Source organism: Dermacentor silvarum, chromosome 4 (assembly GCF_013339745.2).
Source record: "Dermacentor silvarum isolate Dsil-2018 chromosome 4, BIME_Dsil_1.4, whole genome shotgun sequence".
Taxonomy (NCBI): Eukaryota; Metazoa; Arthropoda; class Arachnida; order Ixodida; family Ixodidae; genus Dermacentor; species Dermacentor silvarum.
Genome location: NC_051157.2, coordinates 113,663,258 through 113,681,176, shown reverse-complemented (window position 1 = coordinate 113,681,176; position 17,919 = coordinate 113,663,258). Strand labels below are relative to the sequence as shown.

Genomic DNA, 17,919 nt, shown 5'->3' with positions numbered 1-17,919 from the left:
CCCTACAATGTAGCCCCGACACGGACGTATTACTGGGACTACAGTGCCTATAATATACTATATATAATATACTATAATATATATATATATATATATATATATATATATATATATATATAGACTTCGGAACGCGCTGCCGGCCGCGAGCGTCGGTATATAGAGCCGGCACACAATGCAGGAACACGGTCCGTTATAGGGGAGACTATAAAGCACTGACAGCGATAGCAACGTTTAGCGTTACTTCTTGAACTCCTCGGACGGTGTTATTAGTGTACGCTAGTGCGACTATACCCGGATTCAACGCACGCAGGTGCGACACAATTTGTGGCACCGCCCATCGCCGCAAGCCGCACCGCACGCGTGCGGCTTGCGGTCCAAACCTCCTCCTATACTCCCCCCCCCCCCCCGCCGAGGGGCCACGTGATTTAGAGTGCCGTGCGCAGCGACTCCGCCCCATTATCACCCACAAATCGCTCAAGAAGACATTGTCTCTGGTCAACTTCAACTCAAGGTTCAATCACCTCTCAGTTCTTTTTTTTTTTCTTTTTTAATGGCCAGATGTATAGCCGTAATGAGTAGCCAGGTACGGCTATAAGCAAGAAAAGAAATAACACAATTCTTGAGCGGCTGAATCGGCTTCGTCTTTTTCGCAGCGGCGGGAGCAGCGCGCACTGCTTCTTCGAGTTGTGCTGGTCTTCTTCTCTACAATATATTTTCGTACGAGCTCAGATTCGTCTAGTTAAGAGGGGCGTATAACATATGATAAAGACCAAGCTTAAGTTCACTGAGCCAATCGCATATATATGGTATATAATATAGAACGCAGTAGACACCGGAGCCCAGTTTGCCCATTCCCTATATATGCGCCCCCTGGAGCCGTATTCTGAAACGATCCACTTCGGCGATACTATCGCCATAGTCCCTTAATAGCTTGAGGGACTATGCTATCGCTTTGGCCAACGGCGCACGCTGATTGGCTGTTTTGGCAAAATTTGATGAGTTGATTGGCTGGTTGAGCACGACGTCGTCCATATTTTGTTCAATCAGCGGGCGCCTGGCGGAGATATTTTCGCCGAGGCGATAATATCGCCGAAGTGGATCGTTTCAGAATACGGCCCCTGGAAACGACTATAGTAAAACACGCAATGATCAACACCGACGGTAATGTCGCAGAGAAATAGTAATTTTGTTTTCCGCATGCAGAAAAATTCTAAAATAACTGACTGACGAGGCCGCGAAACGGGTTGGGCTAATTCTCATTTACGCTCTTTTCCTCTCACGTGACAGAAAGATACCCTTCTTGGAACTCGCTACCGAATCACGCGCGCCGAGAACTTTGATCACGCAGCCGCGGATTTTTTTTCTGCGCCTTCGTTATTCTAGCCACTGTACCTTCGTGGCAGAGAGCGGCATGCAGCTCCAAAGCACGCCGGAGGGAAACGATATATTACGCCGCGACTGGGCGACCCAAGAAGACAACGCGTTTGCGTGTCAAAATAGCGATCTGATTGCGAGGCACGCCGCGTATAGTAGGCGACTTCGGATTAATTTTGAGGTTCTTTAACGTCTAAGTATACATCCAAGTACACGGGCGTTTTCAAGCGTTATATACAGCGTTCTCGCATAAATTGCTACGCTCCTCTCTGATGCTCGAGCGCTCGCCGGCTTTCTAAGCATATATTGGCGTATTCTGGGGGAGAAAAAAAAAGAAGAAATACAAGTAAAAAAACCGATTGCTCGTGTGGATTCTGGAGAAGAACACAAAACTACAAGTGCAGAAAAGATATGGCATCGTGCGGCTGCAAAATAGAAATTTGAGTTAAATGCGGAAAAAGACAAATATCTATAGTTTACGCTATCGGAGAAACGATAAGGGATACAGTACACAGTGACGCGGAGGCAGGCACCTTAAAGTGTCTCCTAATTGACGTTTTATTGACTGAACGTGACATTTACAGACACTCAGGAAACAACACAAAAATTGTAGCTTTTCAAAAGTATACGAGTATTTGCACTGAATCTCATACTGACTAAAATAACATGCTTACATTTTTTTAATGCTGTCGATAGGAAAGACCCAACCTTATAAGCATTAAAGAATTCTGGGGTTTTACGTGCCAAAACATATGATCCTATTATGAGGCACGCCGTGTAGTGGGGGACTCCGGATTAATTTTGACCACCTTTGTTTTGACCATATGGGTTAACGTGTACCTATATCTAAGTGCATGATCATTTTCGTATTTCGACCCATCGTAATGCGGCCGCCGCGCCTGGGAAATCGAACCCGCAACCTTGAGCATGACCACTTCATGGTTACCGACACGGGTAATGTGAGCATAATTAAGTCATCTAAAAACATGTTGTTTAATGTCGCGCCAGGCAATTCACGGTTGGCTCATACAGGAGTATTTACTTTTAGAATGATTTGACAATTTCGCCCATGGCTTGGTACTTGCGCCCGAGCAAAAATCAAGCGCATTTCGTTTAGTTCAATTAAGCCACCACTTCCTGGTTGTCGATATAAGCATCCCTCAATTGCCTTCCATGAAAAAAAAATGGTTTTGAACAAATAATGTCGCCCGATTGAGTATTTTCTGTTTGCTGCTGCTTATTTGTTTCGGATGTTTCTTTCGTCGATATGGGATTGATTCAGCATCTTGATCAGGTGCAGTAATACTAGCGTTGTTTCTTTGAGTTGATGAACAAACTTCATGACCGACGATGGAAGAGCTTCTGCGATTCCCTGGGCCCTCGCAAGCCGTTATCCCCCGTATGGAGAACTCTTGAAGGTCTTCGATCACTTCCACAACAACGTCGTCCCTTCACAGCACTCGCTCTACATCAAAGTCGACCAGAGCTTGAAGTCGCTGGTGATTTTTGTGCAAAGGTTACTGGTGACATCGTTCCACTGATGGACCTCTCGCTACATGACGTCCCTGTCGCGAGAGATCAAAGTATGGGAGTGCCTTTTACTATGGAAGAAATGCAAGCGGCTTTGGCTATGTGCAGGCGGTCGTCATCACCCGGTCCCGATGGGGTGACCTACGCTGCCTTAAGACACTTGGGTTCAACAGCGCAATGCTGTTTGCTGGATATCTTCAATAAATCTTGGCATGACGGCGTAGTCCCCGACAAGTGGAAGTGCAGCCGACTGGTGCCTCTACTGAAGCCTGGAAAGTCTCCGCTGGACCTTACATCGTACCGACCGATTGCACTTGAGAGTTGCATCGGTAAGGTCATGGAGAGGATGTTGCTGACACGTCTGAAGTGGTACCTTGAATACTATAACATCGACCCTGATGCTATGGCTGGTTTTCGATGTGGACGGTCTTCAATAGACAACGTCATTCATCTTGTGACCTCCGTGCAGCAACAAAAGGCTATGAAGCGTCTCTCTGTGGCACTCTTCTTAGACGTAAAAGGTGCCTACGACAACGTAACCCACGAAGTCATTCTCCAAGCTCTTGAGGCTGCAGAACTTGGAGGCCACGTTTTCAGGTGGATTAGGAGCTACCTCTCAAGGAGATCGGTGTTTGTTCTTACAGAAGATGGCCCGACAAATAGATATATTTCCAGTCGTGGTGTCCCACAAGGCGGAGTGTTGAGGCCAACTCTTTTCAACCTCGTTCTAGTGGGGCTTACCAAAACGCTACCACAGACCGCCAATGTCTCGCTCTACGCGGATGATATTTGCATCTGGGCGTCCGGCGTGACACGGCCACAAGTGCGCGGTAGAATACAGAAAGCAACAACCGTGACAGTGGCATACCTTCGCCGACAAGGACTGACAGTATCTACGGAAAAATGTGCACTAGTGGCATCTACAAGAAAACTGATGTCTATCTACCCGGTGTGCGTCGCGGGCCACTCAATTGCATATAAGAAAACTCACAGATTTTTAGGCGTTATTATGGATCGAAACCTCACCTGGAGTCCCCATGTCTCCTACATGAAAAAAAAACTCATTTGTATTGAGAATATGCTTAAGTTCATAGCTGGAAAATCGTGGGGACCATCCGTGCGCTCAATGTTACAGCTATACACGGCACTATTTCTCGGATTTCTTCGCTACAGTCTTCCAGTCTCGTCGAACACATGCAAGACTAATCTCCTTGCACTACAGAGCGTACAAGCCCAAGCCCTTCGGACATGTCTTGGCCTCCCGAGATGTTCTTCGACAGCTGCGACGATTGCCATTGCACAGGAGCACCCGATCACCACCCATATCGTCGCAGAGACGCATCTGGTGAAACATACATGGCCAGCATCTCGGTTAGCGTTCGGTTCAGGCGCTCGGTCAATCCATTCGTCTGCGGATGATAAGCGGTGGTGAGCTTATGTTCAGTGGAGCAGGCACGAAGGATGTCATCTACCACTCTTGATCGGAAGTACCTCCCGCGATCGGTGAGGAGCTGCCGAGGGGCGCCATGATGTAAAATTACGTCGTGTAGGAGAAAGTCAGCGACGTCTGTAGAACAGCTTGTCGGCAAAGCCCTGGTGATTGCGAAGCGCGTGGCGTAGTCTGTCACGACCGCAACTGATTTGTTTCCCGAGATGGACGTAGGGAAAGGACCTAGAAGGTCAAGGCCGACGCCGAAGAATGGCTCTGCAGGGATATCAACAGGTTGTAGCTGGCCTGCAGGCAGCGCTGCAGGGCGCTTGCGGCGTTGGCAGCGTTCACAAGCAGCGACGTAGCGGAGCACATAACGGTACATGCCAGGCCAGAAAAACCGGCGTCGGATGCGGGAGTAAGTACGCGAGACACCTAGGTGACCGGCAGTTGGTACGTCGTGAAGCTGGTGAAGAACACTGGAGCGAAGATGGCGAGGTAGGACAAGCAGAAGCTCTGGGCCATCTGAGCTGAGATTAGAACGACACAGAACGTTGTCGTGTAGCTCAAACAGGTGAACAGAATGGTCTGGTGATGGAGAGGTAAGACGGTCGATGACGAGCCGTAAGGACGCGTCTCGTCGCTGTTCGGTGGGGATATCATCCAAAAGCAAGGATCGGCAGTACGCAGGCGTTGGAGTCAGGGTCAATGAGGTCGGGTGCATCGACAGGGTGGCGTGATAAGCAATGAGCGTCCTGGTGCAATCGTCCAGACTTGTAGTGCACAGCAAACGAGTATTCTTGAAGCCGTAATGCCCAGAGGCCGAGACGTCCAGACGGATCCTTCAGCGACGAAAGCCAGCATAGAGCATGATGGTCTGTAATTACAGAAAAAGTTCGGCCAAACAAGTAAGGTCTGAATTTGGTGACAGCCCACACTAACGCCAGGCACTCGCGTTCAGTGATGGTACCGGCCAATCGTGCTAGGCTGTACCCAGCACTTCCACCAAAATGTGACGGAAGCGAGATGAAGGCGAAGGATATATTTACAAAATATATACAGAGGAGGCTAGGGCAAGAGATGTCCGATCCGGCCCAAGTGCCAGTGCCTTCATCGTCGTCTTTGTCGCTCTGCCAAGCATCGCGTTGATCCATGTACGGATCGCTCCGTAACAATATGACAGATTTCGCTGGAGTATACAGTTTTGATAGCAAGACGGCGCCCCTGGAGTGTTCGCTTTTACCCGAGTTACTATACAGGGTATCCCAACTATCTTGCACCAAGATTTTAAAATATGCAGATGCCACGTAGCTGGGCAGAACCAAGGTAATGTTGTGGGACGTCACTTGGAGATACTCAGACTATATTTTGCATTCCGCCAAGTTACATAATTGATTAATCAACTTCTCAATTATTATATATAGATGAAAAGTGTCAATGAGAAAATCTTAGAGCAACATAAGAAACTGCCGATACAGCTTTCTCTTGTTCAATACGTGCCACATGAAAGTGTTTTTCCGAGAGTGAAAGTGGCCCGCGAATACATGCCAAGTGCCTCGAGCGGCCAGCCGGGCGGAAATTTTGCCGAGGGTGGCGATATGGGCTTGTTTGTCGGTCATCATGGAATGGTATGTGGATAGCGCAAACACAGACACAAGAGCGAAGACAGAAAGCTGTATCGGGTGTTTTTCATCTTGCTCTACAATTTCCTAATTGACACTTTTAACCCAATTATAATATTTGAGAAGTTGATTAATTAAGACTAATTATGTAATTAGGCGGAATACAAAAAATGTCACAGTTTCGCCCGAAAGGCGAAGCATAAATTGCGATAGCAAATTAGTAGAGAGCTATTCGGAGTAGGGATAGTTTTATCGGCTGCATAAACTTGGACACATTCGCTTACTAACTGAATTAACAAGCGTGGTGTCAGCGCGCACACGTACACATGAATAGATCACACTGAATGACCGCAGACAACGACTGTCAAAACGCTGGGAGCAAGCGCAGCCGCCGCAGCAGGCGAAGGTTCGTGCGGTCTATCGCTGCAACGGAAACTGAGCGGCGAATGCACAGCGCTTACAAAGGTCAGAGCCGTGTGGAAATAACAGACGGTGCGGGCGGCCGCCACAGCCGCGGGCAAAGTACGAGCGCAGTTGTTGGCAGAGTAGAAGCTGCGCCCCCCCCCCCCCCTCCCTTCCGCGCTGCCTTCCTGCTTTCTTGCTTTCGCGTGGGAGATTAAGTGGCAAGTTCCCCCTTACGCCCGGTTGCAAGATACGCCTTTGGTGCCGGAGCACAGCGTCGCCCCGCTTCCCTCCCTCCCATACCCCCACGGTCTTTCGCGCGACGGTCGCGTTTGCTTTCCGCCGTGCGTTTGCTCTCCGTGATAGCGCGCGTCCCCCGCGCGCTTTCGCTCACGCATACGGCGGATTTTCTGGCCCTTGGACTTTATACGGAACCTCACGGCGACGGCAACGCCGACGGCAAAAATCCGGTTGAAGTCTCCATATAATTGATATCGCAATAAATAGTCTGAGTATCTCCAAGTGACGCTCAACATTACCTCAGTTCTGCCGTCCCGCAACTCGTGCGCCTTTCGCTGGAGCGGACCGTGAGTTCATGAAGCAAACATGCAACAGCTTCTGTGAAGACGCGTTTCGCTTTCGTGTTCTACCAATTCCTATGAAGAGAGATCAACCATAATGGTTTTTTTATTGCGATAGCAATTATATGGACACTCCAAAGCAGATTTCTGCCGTCGCGTCGCAGGTCGCCCGTGAGGTTCCGTATGACGCCAATGGAGATGAAATCGTCGCCGCGCGCCGCCGAACGCTGTATGTGCGAGTGAAAGGGGCGCGAGGGACGCGCGCTTTCACGGGGAGTGAACGCACGGCGGAGAACAAACGCGCGTTCTGTGCCGTGCGCGCTTAAGGGCTGCAGAAGTATGCGTCTCTTTCGCTCCTTTACAATCACATATATGTAGAGCAAACGCGCCTTCTTCTGACTCACGAAAAGCCGTGGGGGGGGGGGGGGGGGGGGCAGGGAAGAGGAGGCGACGTTGAGCTGCGGCACCAAGTCCTATTATATCAGAGAGATCAACCATAATGGGGTTTTTTTTATTCTCTCCAGTAGCGATTAAGAAAACAAACCACGGAAATTCATCTGCGAGTTCATTGATCCCTCTGCTTATCAATGTTAATCCATTTCCTTTCAGAGTGCGCAGTACTCATACACTTGACAACTTTGATAAAGGCATCACCATGTTTGACTGGGTGTTCGACGTGCCGCGCGTTCCGTCATGCCATGATGATCGAAGTAGTAGTAATCGATATAGTAAAATATAGTTTTTCGTTCCTCGTTATGCCTGCAGCCGTTATCTCGTATACATGCGGTTTGGACCGGTGATTCAAACCTTATTTTTTAATGAAAGACTGATACATGCGTATTACTCGCTGTATAATAAGTTGAAACTCTAGTATACACTGTAATTACGAAGACTCACCAGAAAATGCAGAAAGGGTCTTCTTATCATAACCGACAGCGTCGTATTTTGTGACTGAAGGGGCTAAAGTGGTTTGGAAAGGGAACAGGCAGGATGCGCGACGCGAGCGCATAGGAGCTGCGCGAACCGATTAGCGCACCTGTGCCCAACATTCCACGTGTCGTGGAAGCGCAGATACGTGTAGGGGTACAGCGGTAAATGCAAATTTGCTTTAGTTCTTTAATGGCAGAGTAGTTGGAGGGTAACACGCATAGGCGCAGACAGCGCCTGAAACGCGGCCATGCGGCCAAGGATTGCGGCATGCCACTGTAATATCAGTGGCGCATGCCAACTACTTCTCGGGGAGGGGGGCAAACCGCACACGATCTGACTCTCTCTCTCTCTCTCTCTCTCTCTCTCTCTCTCTATATATATATATATATATATATATATATATATATATATACATGCATATTTCATGTTTCTTCTGGACGATGCGCGCGGGCGCCCAGACGAAGACGAACTGCTCTTGGCTCTCGAGCTGTCGGCTGAGTTTTCTGTTAATTTTTTATTTAGTTAGTTTATGTATAGGACCTCTCAAAATCTGTGTTAAGGAGTTGCCAAAATCTTAATTTTGATTGTTCGCCTTTACCCTTTTTGTCCGTTGTTGGGTGTATGTTTTATTCTCTCCAGTGTGGCCAATCCCCCTCGTGGGTACGAGCCATGTTTTGAGGCAACAACAACGACGACAACAACATCTGGCCAGCGCTGCAGCTATCCTTTGTAAATATACTTGTAAATAGTCTCCAGTACTTGATCCTTCGTTCGCGTAACATTTTGGTGGAGCGTGCCGTTCCCCGTCCTCGCCACGCCACGGAACTCTGCAGCGGCCGCACCGTCCAGCTTTCCACCATGGCTCCCGGTGACGACACCTCGTCTGCTGCTACTACTGCAACTCCAACCACAACGTACGTCACGGTTGCCACTCCTCGAGATCCTGGCATATTCTCCGGCCAAGATAATGTCGACGTTGATGACTGGCTCAGCATGTATGAGCGTGTTAGCCGCAACAACCACTGGGACCCTACCGTAATGCTAGCGAATGTCCTCTTCTATTTGGACGGAACACCTCGTGTCTGGTTCCGGACACACGAGGAAGAGATCTCTAGCTGGGACGCTTTCAAGGAGAAGCTCCGCGACCACTTTGGAAATCCGACCGGTCGGCAGCAGGCTGCAAGAAAAGAGCTTGCCACCCGAGTACAGTCTTCCACTGAATCGTATGTCTCGTACATACAAGACGTGCTAGCTCTTTGCCGGAAAGTCGACGAGAACATGGTCGAAGTTGACAAGGTTGGCCACGTTCTCAAAGGGATCGCGGACGACGCGTTCAACTTGTTGATCTTCAACAATGTGTTGTGAGCGGAGGAAGCGGGCAGAAAGGTTGAAAAACGTTTAATTGGCAAAATTACAAACTGCGTTCATTGTTTGAGGCTGAAAAAACTCCGGCTCTCCGCTCTTCTCTCGCAAAACGTCACACGACTCTCAAGGTTGCTTGACCTGGTTTCGAGTACAGCTATGTTTAGAGCTGAAGCTCACTTCCCACCCCACTTAGAAGTCCAAGTCCACTTGGAAAAGAAAAGCTAGTTTTGCGTTGACAGGTCATAGTCTAGTACATGGGTGGGCAGTCTGGGCTGTCTGACTCGGCACTGATCGTTCAGCGGCAAAGCAGATGCAGTTTCTGCACTATGTGACACCGGGCGAGAAGTCTTCAAAGGTGGATGGTGCATTCTTCAACCCGAAAGGCATTTGCGTCCATTTGAAAGTACCCTGGTGTGTGATGAATGTGGTTTTTTCCTGGTCTTCCTCTTTCACTCTGATTTGCCAGTATGCACAGCACAAATCCAAGACCGCGAACAGGGAGCTGCCAGCAAGGTCATCAAAAATGTCGTCAGCCCGGGGCTGCAGAACATTCACTGTCATATGGTTCAGAGGTATGTAATTCACACACAGCCTCTTTTTGTTGTTTTGCGTCACTACCACCGCTGGAAAGCCCCATGAGCTATAGGATGGTCGGATGATGTCACTCTCAAGCAGAGTCGCTGTCTGACGCTCGAGAAATTGTCTATCACTGGCTGTGTAACGGTACGGCTGTCGACCGTAGGGCTTGGCGTCAGGCACCAGCTTGATCTCGTGTTCGATTCCTTCATAGAGACCGATGTCTTCAGGGCTTGTGCTGAAAAGACCAGCATGACGTTGTACAATGCGCTTTACGGCTGCTTGTTCTTCGTGATTGAGCTGAGCTCCAAGGCAGATGTCATTCAGGGGATCGTCAGGGACGTTAGCAAGTGGGTCTCAAGGCAATGGGCTGGAAGAGCTTGTCTGGAGTGGGCTTGTGGGGCATGTTGTTTCCAGTTGAACTAGGGCCGCCTTGTTGAGCTGGCTCGTACTCGAATTGAAGTGGCTCTGCCGTGGGTTGCGAGGGATCAAAACGTGACAATGCAGATGTTGTCAAAATTACTGCATTTGACATTCTTGGCAATAGTTTCTCTTTGCACTGCACGACAACGTTGGTAGATGGCTGGCAGATCACAGGCAGCTTCGGAGGTTTGAAGTGGAGTTCAGCTTGAGCTGCGTAAAACCAATCCTCTCCCAGAATGAGGGGAAGGGCATTTCGTTCAAGGATGGCTGCTTCGACAACTGCGGATAGAGGCCCAATAGTGATCCTCAAAAAGACAGATCCTTCAGGCATGACGGAGCTTCCGCCGACGACAAGCAAAGGTGGCTTGGTCCACGGTTCGATGTTGAGGTTTGATGCTAAGCTTGCTGCAAGAATGGTGACGTTTGAACCGCTGTCTGGGAAAGCACTGATCTCTCCCAGTCCTTTGACGTGAGCAGTAGCGACGGCACATCTGAACTTGGATCCATGCAGGGTGTCATTGACACGGCCAACACAGGCTGTTGGTGCTTTGGGGACTGTCGGCTTGTTGTCACCCGAAGGTTGCTTTGGTGTAGTACATTTACTTGGTAGGTGACCCTTCTCTTGACAGTTGTAGCACACCGCATCTTTCAAGTCTTGTCCTTTTCTGTATGCTGGGGCACCATACTTAGCTGAAATGGCTTCGTACCTCGACTCTTGGTCCGCAGGTGGTAGGCTGTTAATACGAGGAGGCAGTGTCATGCGTGTGGTTTGCTGGAACGTAGATGGTCGAGCAGTCTGTGATGAGTTCACAGTACTGTCAGTTCTGGCAGTAGCACTCTGGAGCTGGAGGCGTCCCGGCTGTCTTGCGAATTGCTCTGCTGGCTGTGGAGATCGGATCAGGCGGGCGTGGTCCACTGCTCTATCCACTTCGGATACAATGCTGAGGAAGTCGTCCACGGTACGGGGTCGCTGAACAGCGATGGATGTGGCTACCTGGTCGTCACGAATGCCTTGAACGAGGTATTCGATGCGTTCCTTGTCAGTAATGGGAACTGGACAACGTGACATGGTCTTGAGCTTTGCAAAGGTGTACTGCTGCAGGCTCTCTCCGGCTTTTTGTGTGAGGGCTGTGACCTTCTGTTGTCACTGTATCATGGAAAGTTGCTCGCCGAATTGTTCTTGGAGTCCGGCCTTCCAGATGGTCCATGTGGTAAGCTGTCGCCCTGTTGAGGCATGCCAGTCTGCTGCGACTCCACGTAGCTTTCCTTGTGCAATGGCGAGGAGAGTTGGGTCTTCCCATCGTGCAAGTCGTTGAATGCGCTCGAGCTCTTCGATCCAATGCTTGAAAGTAGGGGTGCCACTTCCGTTGAAGGTAGGCAGCGAAGCTGAGAGGTCTGGTAGCGTTGTCACGTGCACTGGGTTCGCGTGACTTGCTATCGTGGTCATCATAATGGCCATGTTTTGGTGAAGAAAAGCTGCCATGCGCTGCATGTTCTCTGCTGGGTCTGACGTGAAGGCTGGCATGGCTGGGAATGACGTCGTAGGCACTGGCATGGTCGGGAACGACGTTGAAATCTCGGGCACGCATGGCGCGGGTTCGTGGTTTGGCGGTGGGTCTTTCGCGCTATCAACCAAAAGTCGGTCGATTAGTTCCTCCTTGTTGCCGGTTGTGGAGAGGTTTCGGCGTTGCAGCTCAGTTTTAATTAATTGTGCATTCAACGTGGCGAGGTCTTCTGCGGTGGCAACACGCCAGTTGATGAACGACATCGTTGTTGACACGCCGGGCTGGGTAGGCTTAGGAATGGTTTCGCGTTCAACAGCGCTCAGTCGAGGGCACGGCGGCTTACTTGGCGGGCGAAGTGGCTGTGGCAGGTTGCGGATGTCGACTGCGCCATGTGTGAGCGGAGGAAGCGGGCAGAAAGGTTGAAAAACGTTTAATTGGCTAAATTACAAACTGCGTTCATTGTTTGAGGCTGAAAAAACTCCGGCTCTCCGCTCTTCTCTCGCAAAACGTCACACGACTCTCAAGGTTGCTTGACCTGGTTTCGAGTACAGCTATGTTTAGAGCTGAAGCTCACAGTGTCCACCATCGACGTCATTGTCAAGGAATGCCGCCGCTTTGAGCTCGCCAAAAGCCGCCGCCTCATTCCACAGTTCTCCAGGCTCCCTAACACGGCAGCAACGTCGTCCTGCGTCGCCCTTACCGCTTCACCCCCCTGAAATGAGACCGTCACACGTAATGTTCGCCGCGAGCTCGGGGCTGCCAGTCCTGCCACGTTCCATTCACGCCCACTTGACCCCACCATTGACCAACCAGCCCCAGCGATCTCCCTCATTCAGGAGGTTGTGCGGCAAGAATTTGCCAACCTCCGGTTTTCCTGCTCCGTCTCCCAACCTGACGCCCGACTGGTGCCGACAGCTGCGCCTCGCAGCGATATGTATTCCCCTCCCCAGATACCGCAACCCTACAGAGTGGAGAACTCCGGACGACAAGCCCATTTGCTTTCGTTGCCACCGCATTGGCCACGTCGCTCGCCACTGCCGCACCTCCTGGACATCGCCGTATTCGAGCTACTTTTACCCGTCTCCTCGCCCATATGCCGATCCCTCGCCGCTACTCACCTCGCCGTATGCCTTCTACCTCTGACGTATCCGTCGATGACAGTCGTCCCACTCGCTCGCCGTCACCTCAGCGCCGTCGGTCCCCGTCGCCCCAGCCACGCCCCTATTCGTCGCCGACCAATTATGTACCCTCCCGGACGTAAAACTAGACTATGCAGCTCCTGGAGGTAGCGCTGCATTATCTTCGTCGTGTCAAAATCCTCCATTGACGCTCCCAACGCACCAGAACTTACTTGATGTCCACGTCGGCGGTGTCCCTTTGACGGCGTTAATAGATACTGGAGCCCAGGTGTCCATAATGAGTAATAACCTCCGTCGTCGACTGAAGAAGGTTCTCACACCTGCTACTAGCCGAGCCGTACACGTCGCCGATGGAAGCACTGTTGCCGTCACTGGAATGTGTACTTCCCGGATAAGTATCGCCGACCGCCACGTTCCAGTTCTTTTTACAGTGCTGACCAATTGCCCCCATGACCTGATCCTTGGACTAGACTTTCTTACGGCGCATTCAGCTTTGATCGACTGTTCTACCGGTATCCTTTGCCTCGAACTTCCTCTGCTCGCACATATTCGTGCTGTTAAGCCGAACGACTTCAGTACTACCGCCTTCGTCCGCCTGCCGCCTAAAACCTTGACTTTCGTCGATTTGCTTTCATCTTTCCCTGTGCCCGATGGTGATTCCCAATTACCCATCTATTTGAAGTTTACTTACACATCAAACGTTACCTGGTCCTCAGAGTCACAAACTATAAAGAAGCTGCTTCCTTTGTTTCAGTGAGGACACCAGGCGAACCCAATATATCACGTATGAAAAAAGTACAAAGTAAAAAGTGAGGGTTCAATCATTATTCGTAACGCTTCTAAATGAGCCAGAAACGTTAAAACTTGGCAGCACATTGTACTTAAAATGCTGTCTATTCGGTCAAAATATAAAGTACCTGAAACGCAGAGTTCTCTTGGGACATTGGAAAACCTAGCTAATAACAGCAGCGTGGTACTTCCGAATACTTGCTTACAGTTTTTTTTAAAGCTGTATTTTATGAACACGCATTTACCATCGCACATAAACTTGGTGTATTGTTCCACCTTTGTTCGCAAAATTTGACTTCAGTTGTAGTCGTAGCTATGACAGCGCAGCCGTCTATTCTATTGGAAAAGGCGCATTTAACCCACTCATTTGGAACATTGTCTACATGTCTACATACATACATATCTACTACATCTACTATTATCTACATACACCGTCCACATATCTACACTGAACATTGTCTACATATCTACAGCGTGGTCCCGTGTTCTTTCTCTTGTCCCTGTTATTTTACTCTAGTAATCATGTCTTATTATGCTCGTTACCAACTAGCCCAACTTTCTGCCTTATCTACATATTACCCATACCATGCCCTTAATTTTCACCAGATATAAACAAGATGCCTGGTTTAGCTCACCGAGGACACCGGAGAAAAACTACGAATCTCGTATGATGCACGAAAACACATGGGAAAACGAGAGTTTAGTAATTATCGGCAACACTTGACTTTAAGCAGGAAAGTGAAAGTTTCGCGACGCATTGCGCTTAAAATTCTCCCTATTGTCACGGAATTTCAAGTCCGCATCTCGTGCAGTTGTTTTAGGAGTCTGGGAAACATTTCGACTAGCGGCAGTATGACACCCTGGAACACTTCAATGAGTAACTTTCTTTACTGAGTAAGTTACTGAGTTTAATTAGTAAGTTCAATGAGTAATGAAGCCTACACAGAATAAACATATATCACTCGTCACTCAGAACATTGCTTCATACTTCGAATGGGTATAAACACCGTGCCCCACATAGTTTACCCAGGATACCAGGGGCAAACGACTAAATGACATGTATAAACCATAAAAATTTGGAGAAAGTGAGTATTCAGTAACGGGCTTTTCGAGCACATAAGCAACCTACACAGTTCAAATTTTCGGTACACGTCACCAAAAAGCGGCTTTCATTTCTTCAAAATATGAAATATCTGCTGCTGTTGCTCCTGCCGGGAAACGAGTAATAGTGTAGCTCTTATTTAGAAACGGCCTGAACACGAAATCGAAAATATCAGAAGTGGCAGATGCCTTTAGAAAAGCTTCAGTTCAGTGTTCTATTGGAATTGAAATGGCTCTACACGTTCGACCAAGGTCATTTTCACGCAAATATCTACGATAAGTCGTGATTACACAATGAAATTCGACAGTTAGACTTGTAAGTGGTTTAATTAGATTTCTGATGGTGATAACATACTGAGACTGCAATGCTATGTAGACTATCTCTGGACAGCGATTCAACAGTTCCAGCATTTGATACTCCAGTGATTTCATGCCGTAAAAGGCACACCAATCGGTGGGCGTGGCTGATTATAATACTTCATCCGGACCTCTTCATTCCCTCGCCCGCAGGTTAAATATAGCAAGCCAATTCCGTTTTCAAATACGCTTAGGTGCTCCCAAAAAAACTGGGCATGGTGCAAGTAGCGCAAGTGGCAATTTCCCCTTCCCCCAGTGCAGGGTAGCAAACCAGAATCTTTTCGGGTTAACCTCCCTGCCTTTCCCACCACGTTTCTCTCTCTCTCTTGGATAGGGCGGGAACTGTCCAGTGCCAGGCTTTCTCCGCAATCTGAGAGCGTGTATGGCGAAACCCGCGCGTCGCCCATTATAACGCGTCACGAGGAGGCACATAAGACAAATCTCGCTGCCCAAGCAGGGGACACGTAGTAAAGAAAAGCATTACTTACGTGGCCACTCTATTAAGAAAATGTAGCTTCGGCTGTAGTTTTGTTGGACTTTCCGGCGTGCAGCCGAAAGTGCCCGCTTTCAGAAGTGTGTGTGTGTGTGTGTGTGTGTGTGTGTGTGTGTGTGTGTGTGTGTGTGTGTGTGTGCGTGCGCGTGCGTGTGCGTGTGTGTGTGTGTGTGTGTGTGTGTGTGTGTGTGTGTGTGTGTGTGTGTGTGTGTGTGTGTGTGTGTGTGTGTGTGTGTGTGTGTGTGTGTGTGTGTGTGAGAGAGAGAGGCGGTAATGGCATACTTTGCTCCCCTCCAGTAGATACGCCTTTGCGCTGTATCCACTTGTTGCGGTTGATATTGTCGCGAGTCGAACTCAAAGACATGCCTAGCAGTCTCGCGCCTCAAACATGCGCACCATTTCCCTCAGTCGTTGGCTTCGCGACGTGGTCGCCCTTTCCTCTAGGTCCTCTCCCTTCTGTTTTTGCTGTACACATTTATTAAGAAAAAAAGGAGAAACTGTGCGCAGCGCTGGCTCCAAGACACCAGAAGTAGACGACACGCCACATCATGACGCTGAGCCAGTAAAGGTGGAGCTTAGCCCCAATCACTCGGCGAATGAGCTGAGGAATAGCATGGCTAGGGAGGAGGGTAACTTGTAATCGTCAGTAGCTCTCTTAATATGAGTCGCTTCACTTAAACTCACTTGTATTGGTCATTTTGCAGAGCCCGTAATTAAACTACACACTTTAAACTTCGACCCTCACACATCGCCCACATAGATAGCATGCCCCCCGTCACATTGAAACCTACTAACATATCTACAGGGTGTGCCAACCATCATGCACCAAGATTTAAAAGTATACAAATGTCACGTAGTTGGTCAAAACCAAGGTAATGTTGTTTGCCATCGCTTGGAGATACTCAAATTATTTTTTTGCATTCCGCCTACTTACATAATTACTTTTAATCAACTTCTCGAATATGATACTTAGATTAAAAGTGTCAATGAGAAAATTGTAGAGCTACATAAAAAATAACTCTCGATACAGCTTTCTGTTGCACAATACGTGCTGCATAAAACTGTTCTTTCCGAGCGTGAAAGAAGCCCGCGAATACACGCAAAGTGCCTCGAACGGCCATTCGCGTGGCATTTGCATGTTTTTAAATCTTGGTGCATGATAGTTGGGACACCCTGTATTTTCTCTCAGAACAATGGAGAAACAGTGTACGCGGTTGGCACATATCGTAGCTAAAGCGGAAAGGGGACCAGTGTTTAGTAATTATGCCTAAAGCCCCTAATGACCCACAAGCATTAAACTATGCCCGCATATTACCCCTAACGTGTAACCAATTCTCTCCGAACGTAAACTCGGTTCAACATGAGTTCTCCCAGGACGCCGGAAAGACATGCGTGGATAACGCTTTCAAGCGCTTTTAGTCGCACCAACAGCTTCACTAAAGGGGAAAAAAAAAAAAAGCGTTTCAACGACGCGCCGCGCTTCTAGATTGTTCCCCCCCCTCTCCATTGAGTTTGGGCCCACAGCTTGGCTTCGAACGGTAGGTATGAATGTGACGTACGCGTTCAACTAATATAACTCCCGCGGTATTAAGCAACTTCCATGCAAGTAACAATCGCAATCGACTTCTTCAGCGAATGATTATCTACGGGCATTCAAGTGCTGGTGCATATATTATGTTTACGTTATGTAATGCAAGTTGTAGATAGATAGATAGATAGATAGATAGATAGATAGATAGATAGATAGATAGATAGATAGATAGATAGAGATAGATAGATAGATAGATAGATAGATAGATATAGATAGATATAGATAGATAGATAGATAGATAGATAGATAGATAGATAGATAGATAGATAGATAGATAGATAGATAGATAGATAGATAGATAGATAGATAGATAGATAGATAGATAGAAGGCTAAGAATGCTAATCGCATGAATAGATTTTGGCAGATGCAATTGTTCAAAAGGACTTTCGCCACGTAATCATACTGGAGCTATATGGATGCACGGGTTCGCGACCCGAATGTATTATGTCACGGGTCTTTAATGCTCTTTAGAAGCAACGAGCCCAAAGGTATATCAGTCGCTATCCATCATGCACAAAAAGGATCCTAACGGAGTTTAAGTTCTGCGCATGCGCTGTGTTCGCTGACCATACTTTTTGGCTACGCTTAGACCCTAACAACCCTAACACCGGTACGACAGAGTAGCGCTACGGATGTTTCGAGGTATTTTTCTTGTATTTTGGTTAGTTTTAGCATAAGAGTTTACAGTACGAGTAACAATGCCGTTTCACA

At 48.5% G+C, this 17,919-nt stretch overlaps 1 protein-coding gene across 1 annotated transcript in view; it reads right to left on the bottom strand.

Moving 5' to 3' along the window:
• Positions 1-10,152: 10,152 nt before the first annotated feature.
• Positions 10,153-17,919, bottom strand: part of LOC119448843 (uncharacterized) — a 9,491-nt gene continuing 1,724 nt past the window's right edge. Inside the window, exon 3 of the mRNA XM_049666522.1 lies at positions 10,153-11,202. Within this exon, the coding sequence (XP_049522479.1) occupies positions 10,153-11,202 (1,050 nt within the window). The remainder of the gene's footprint in view (positions 11,203-17,919) is intronic.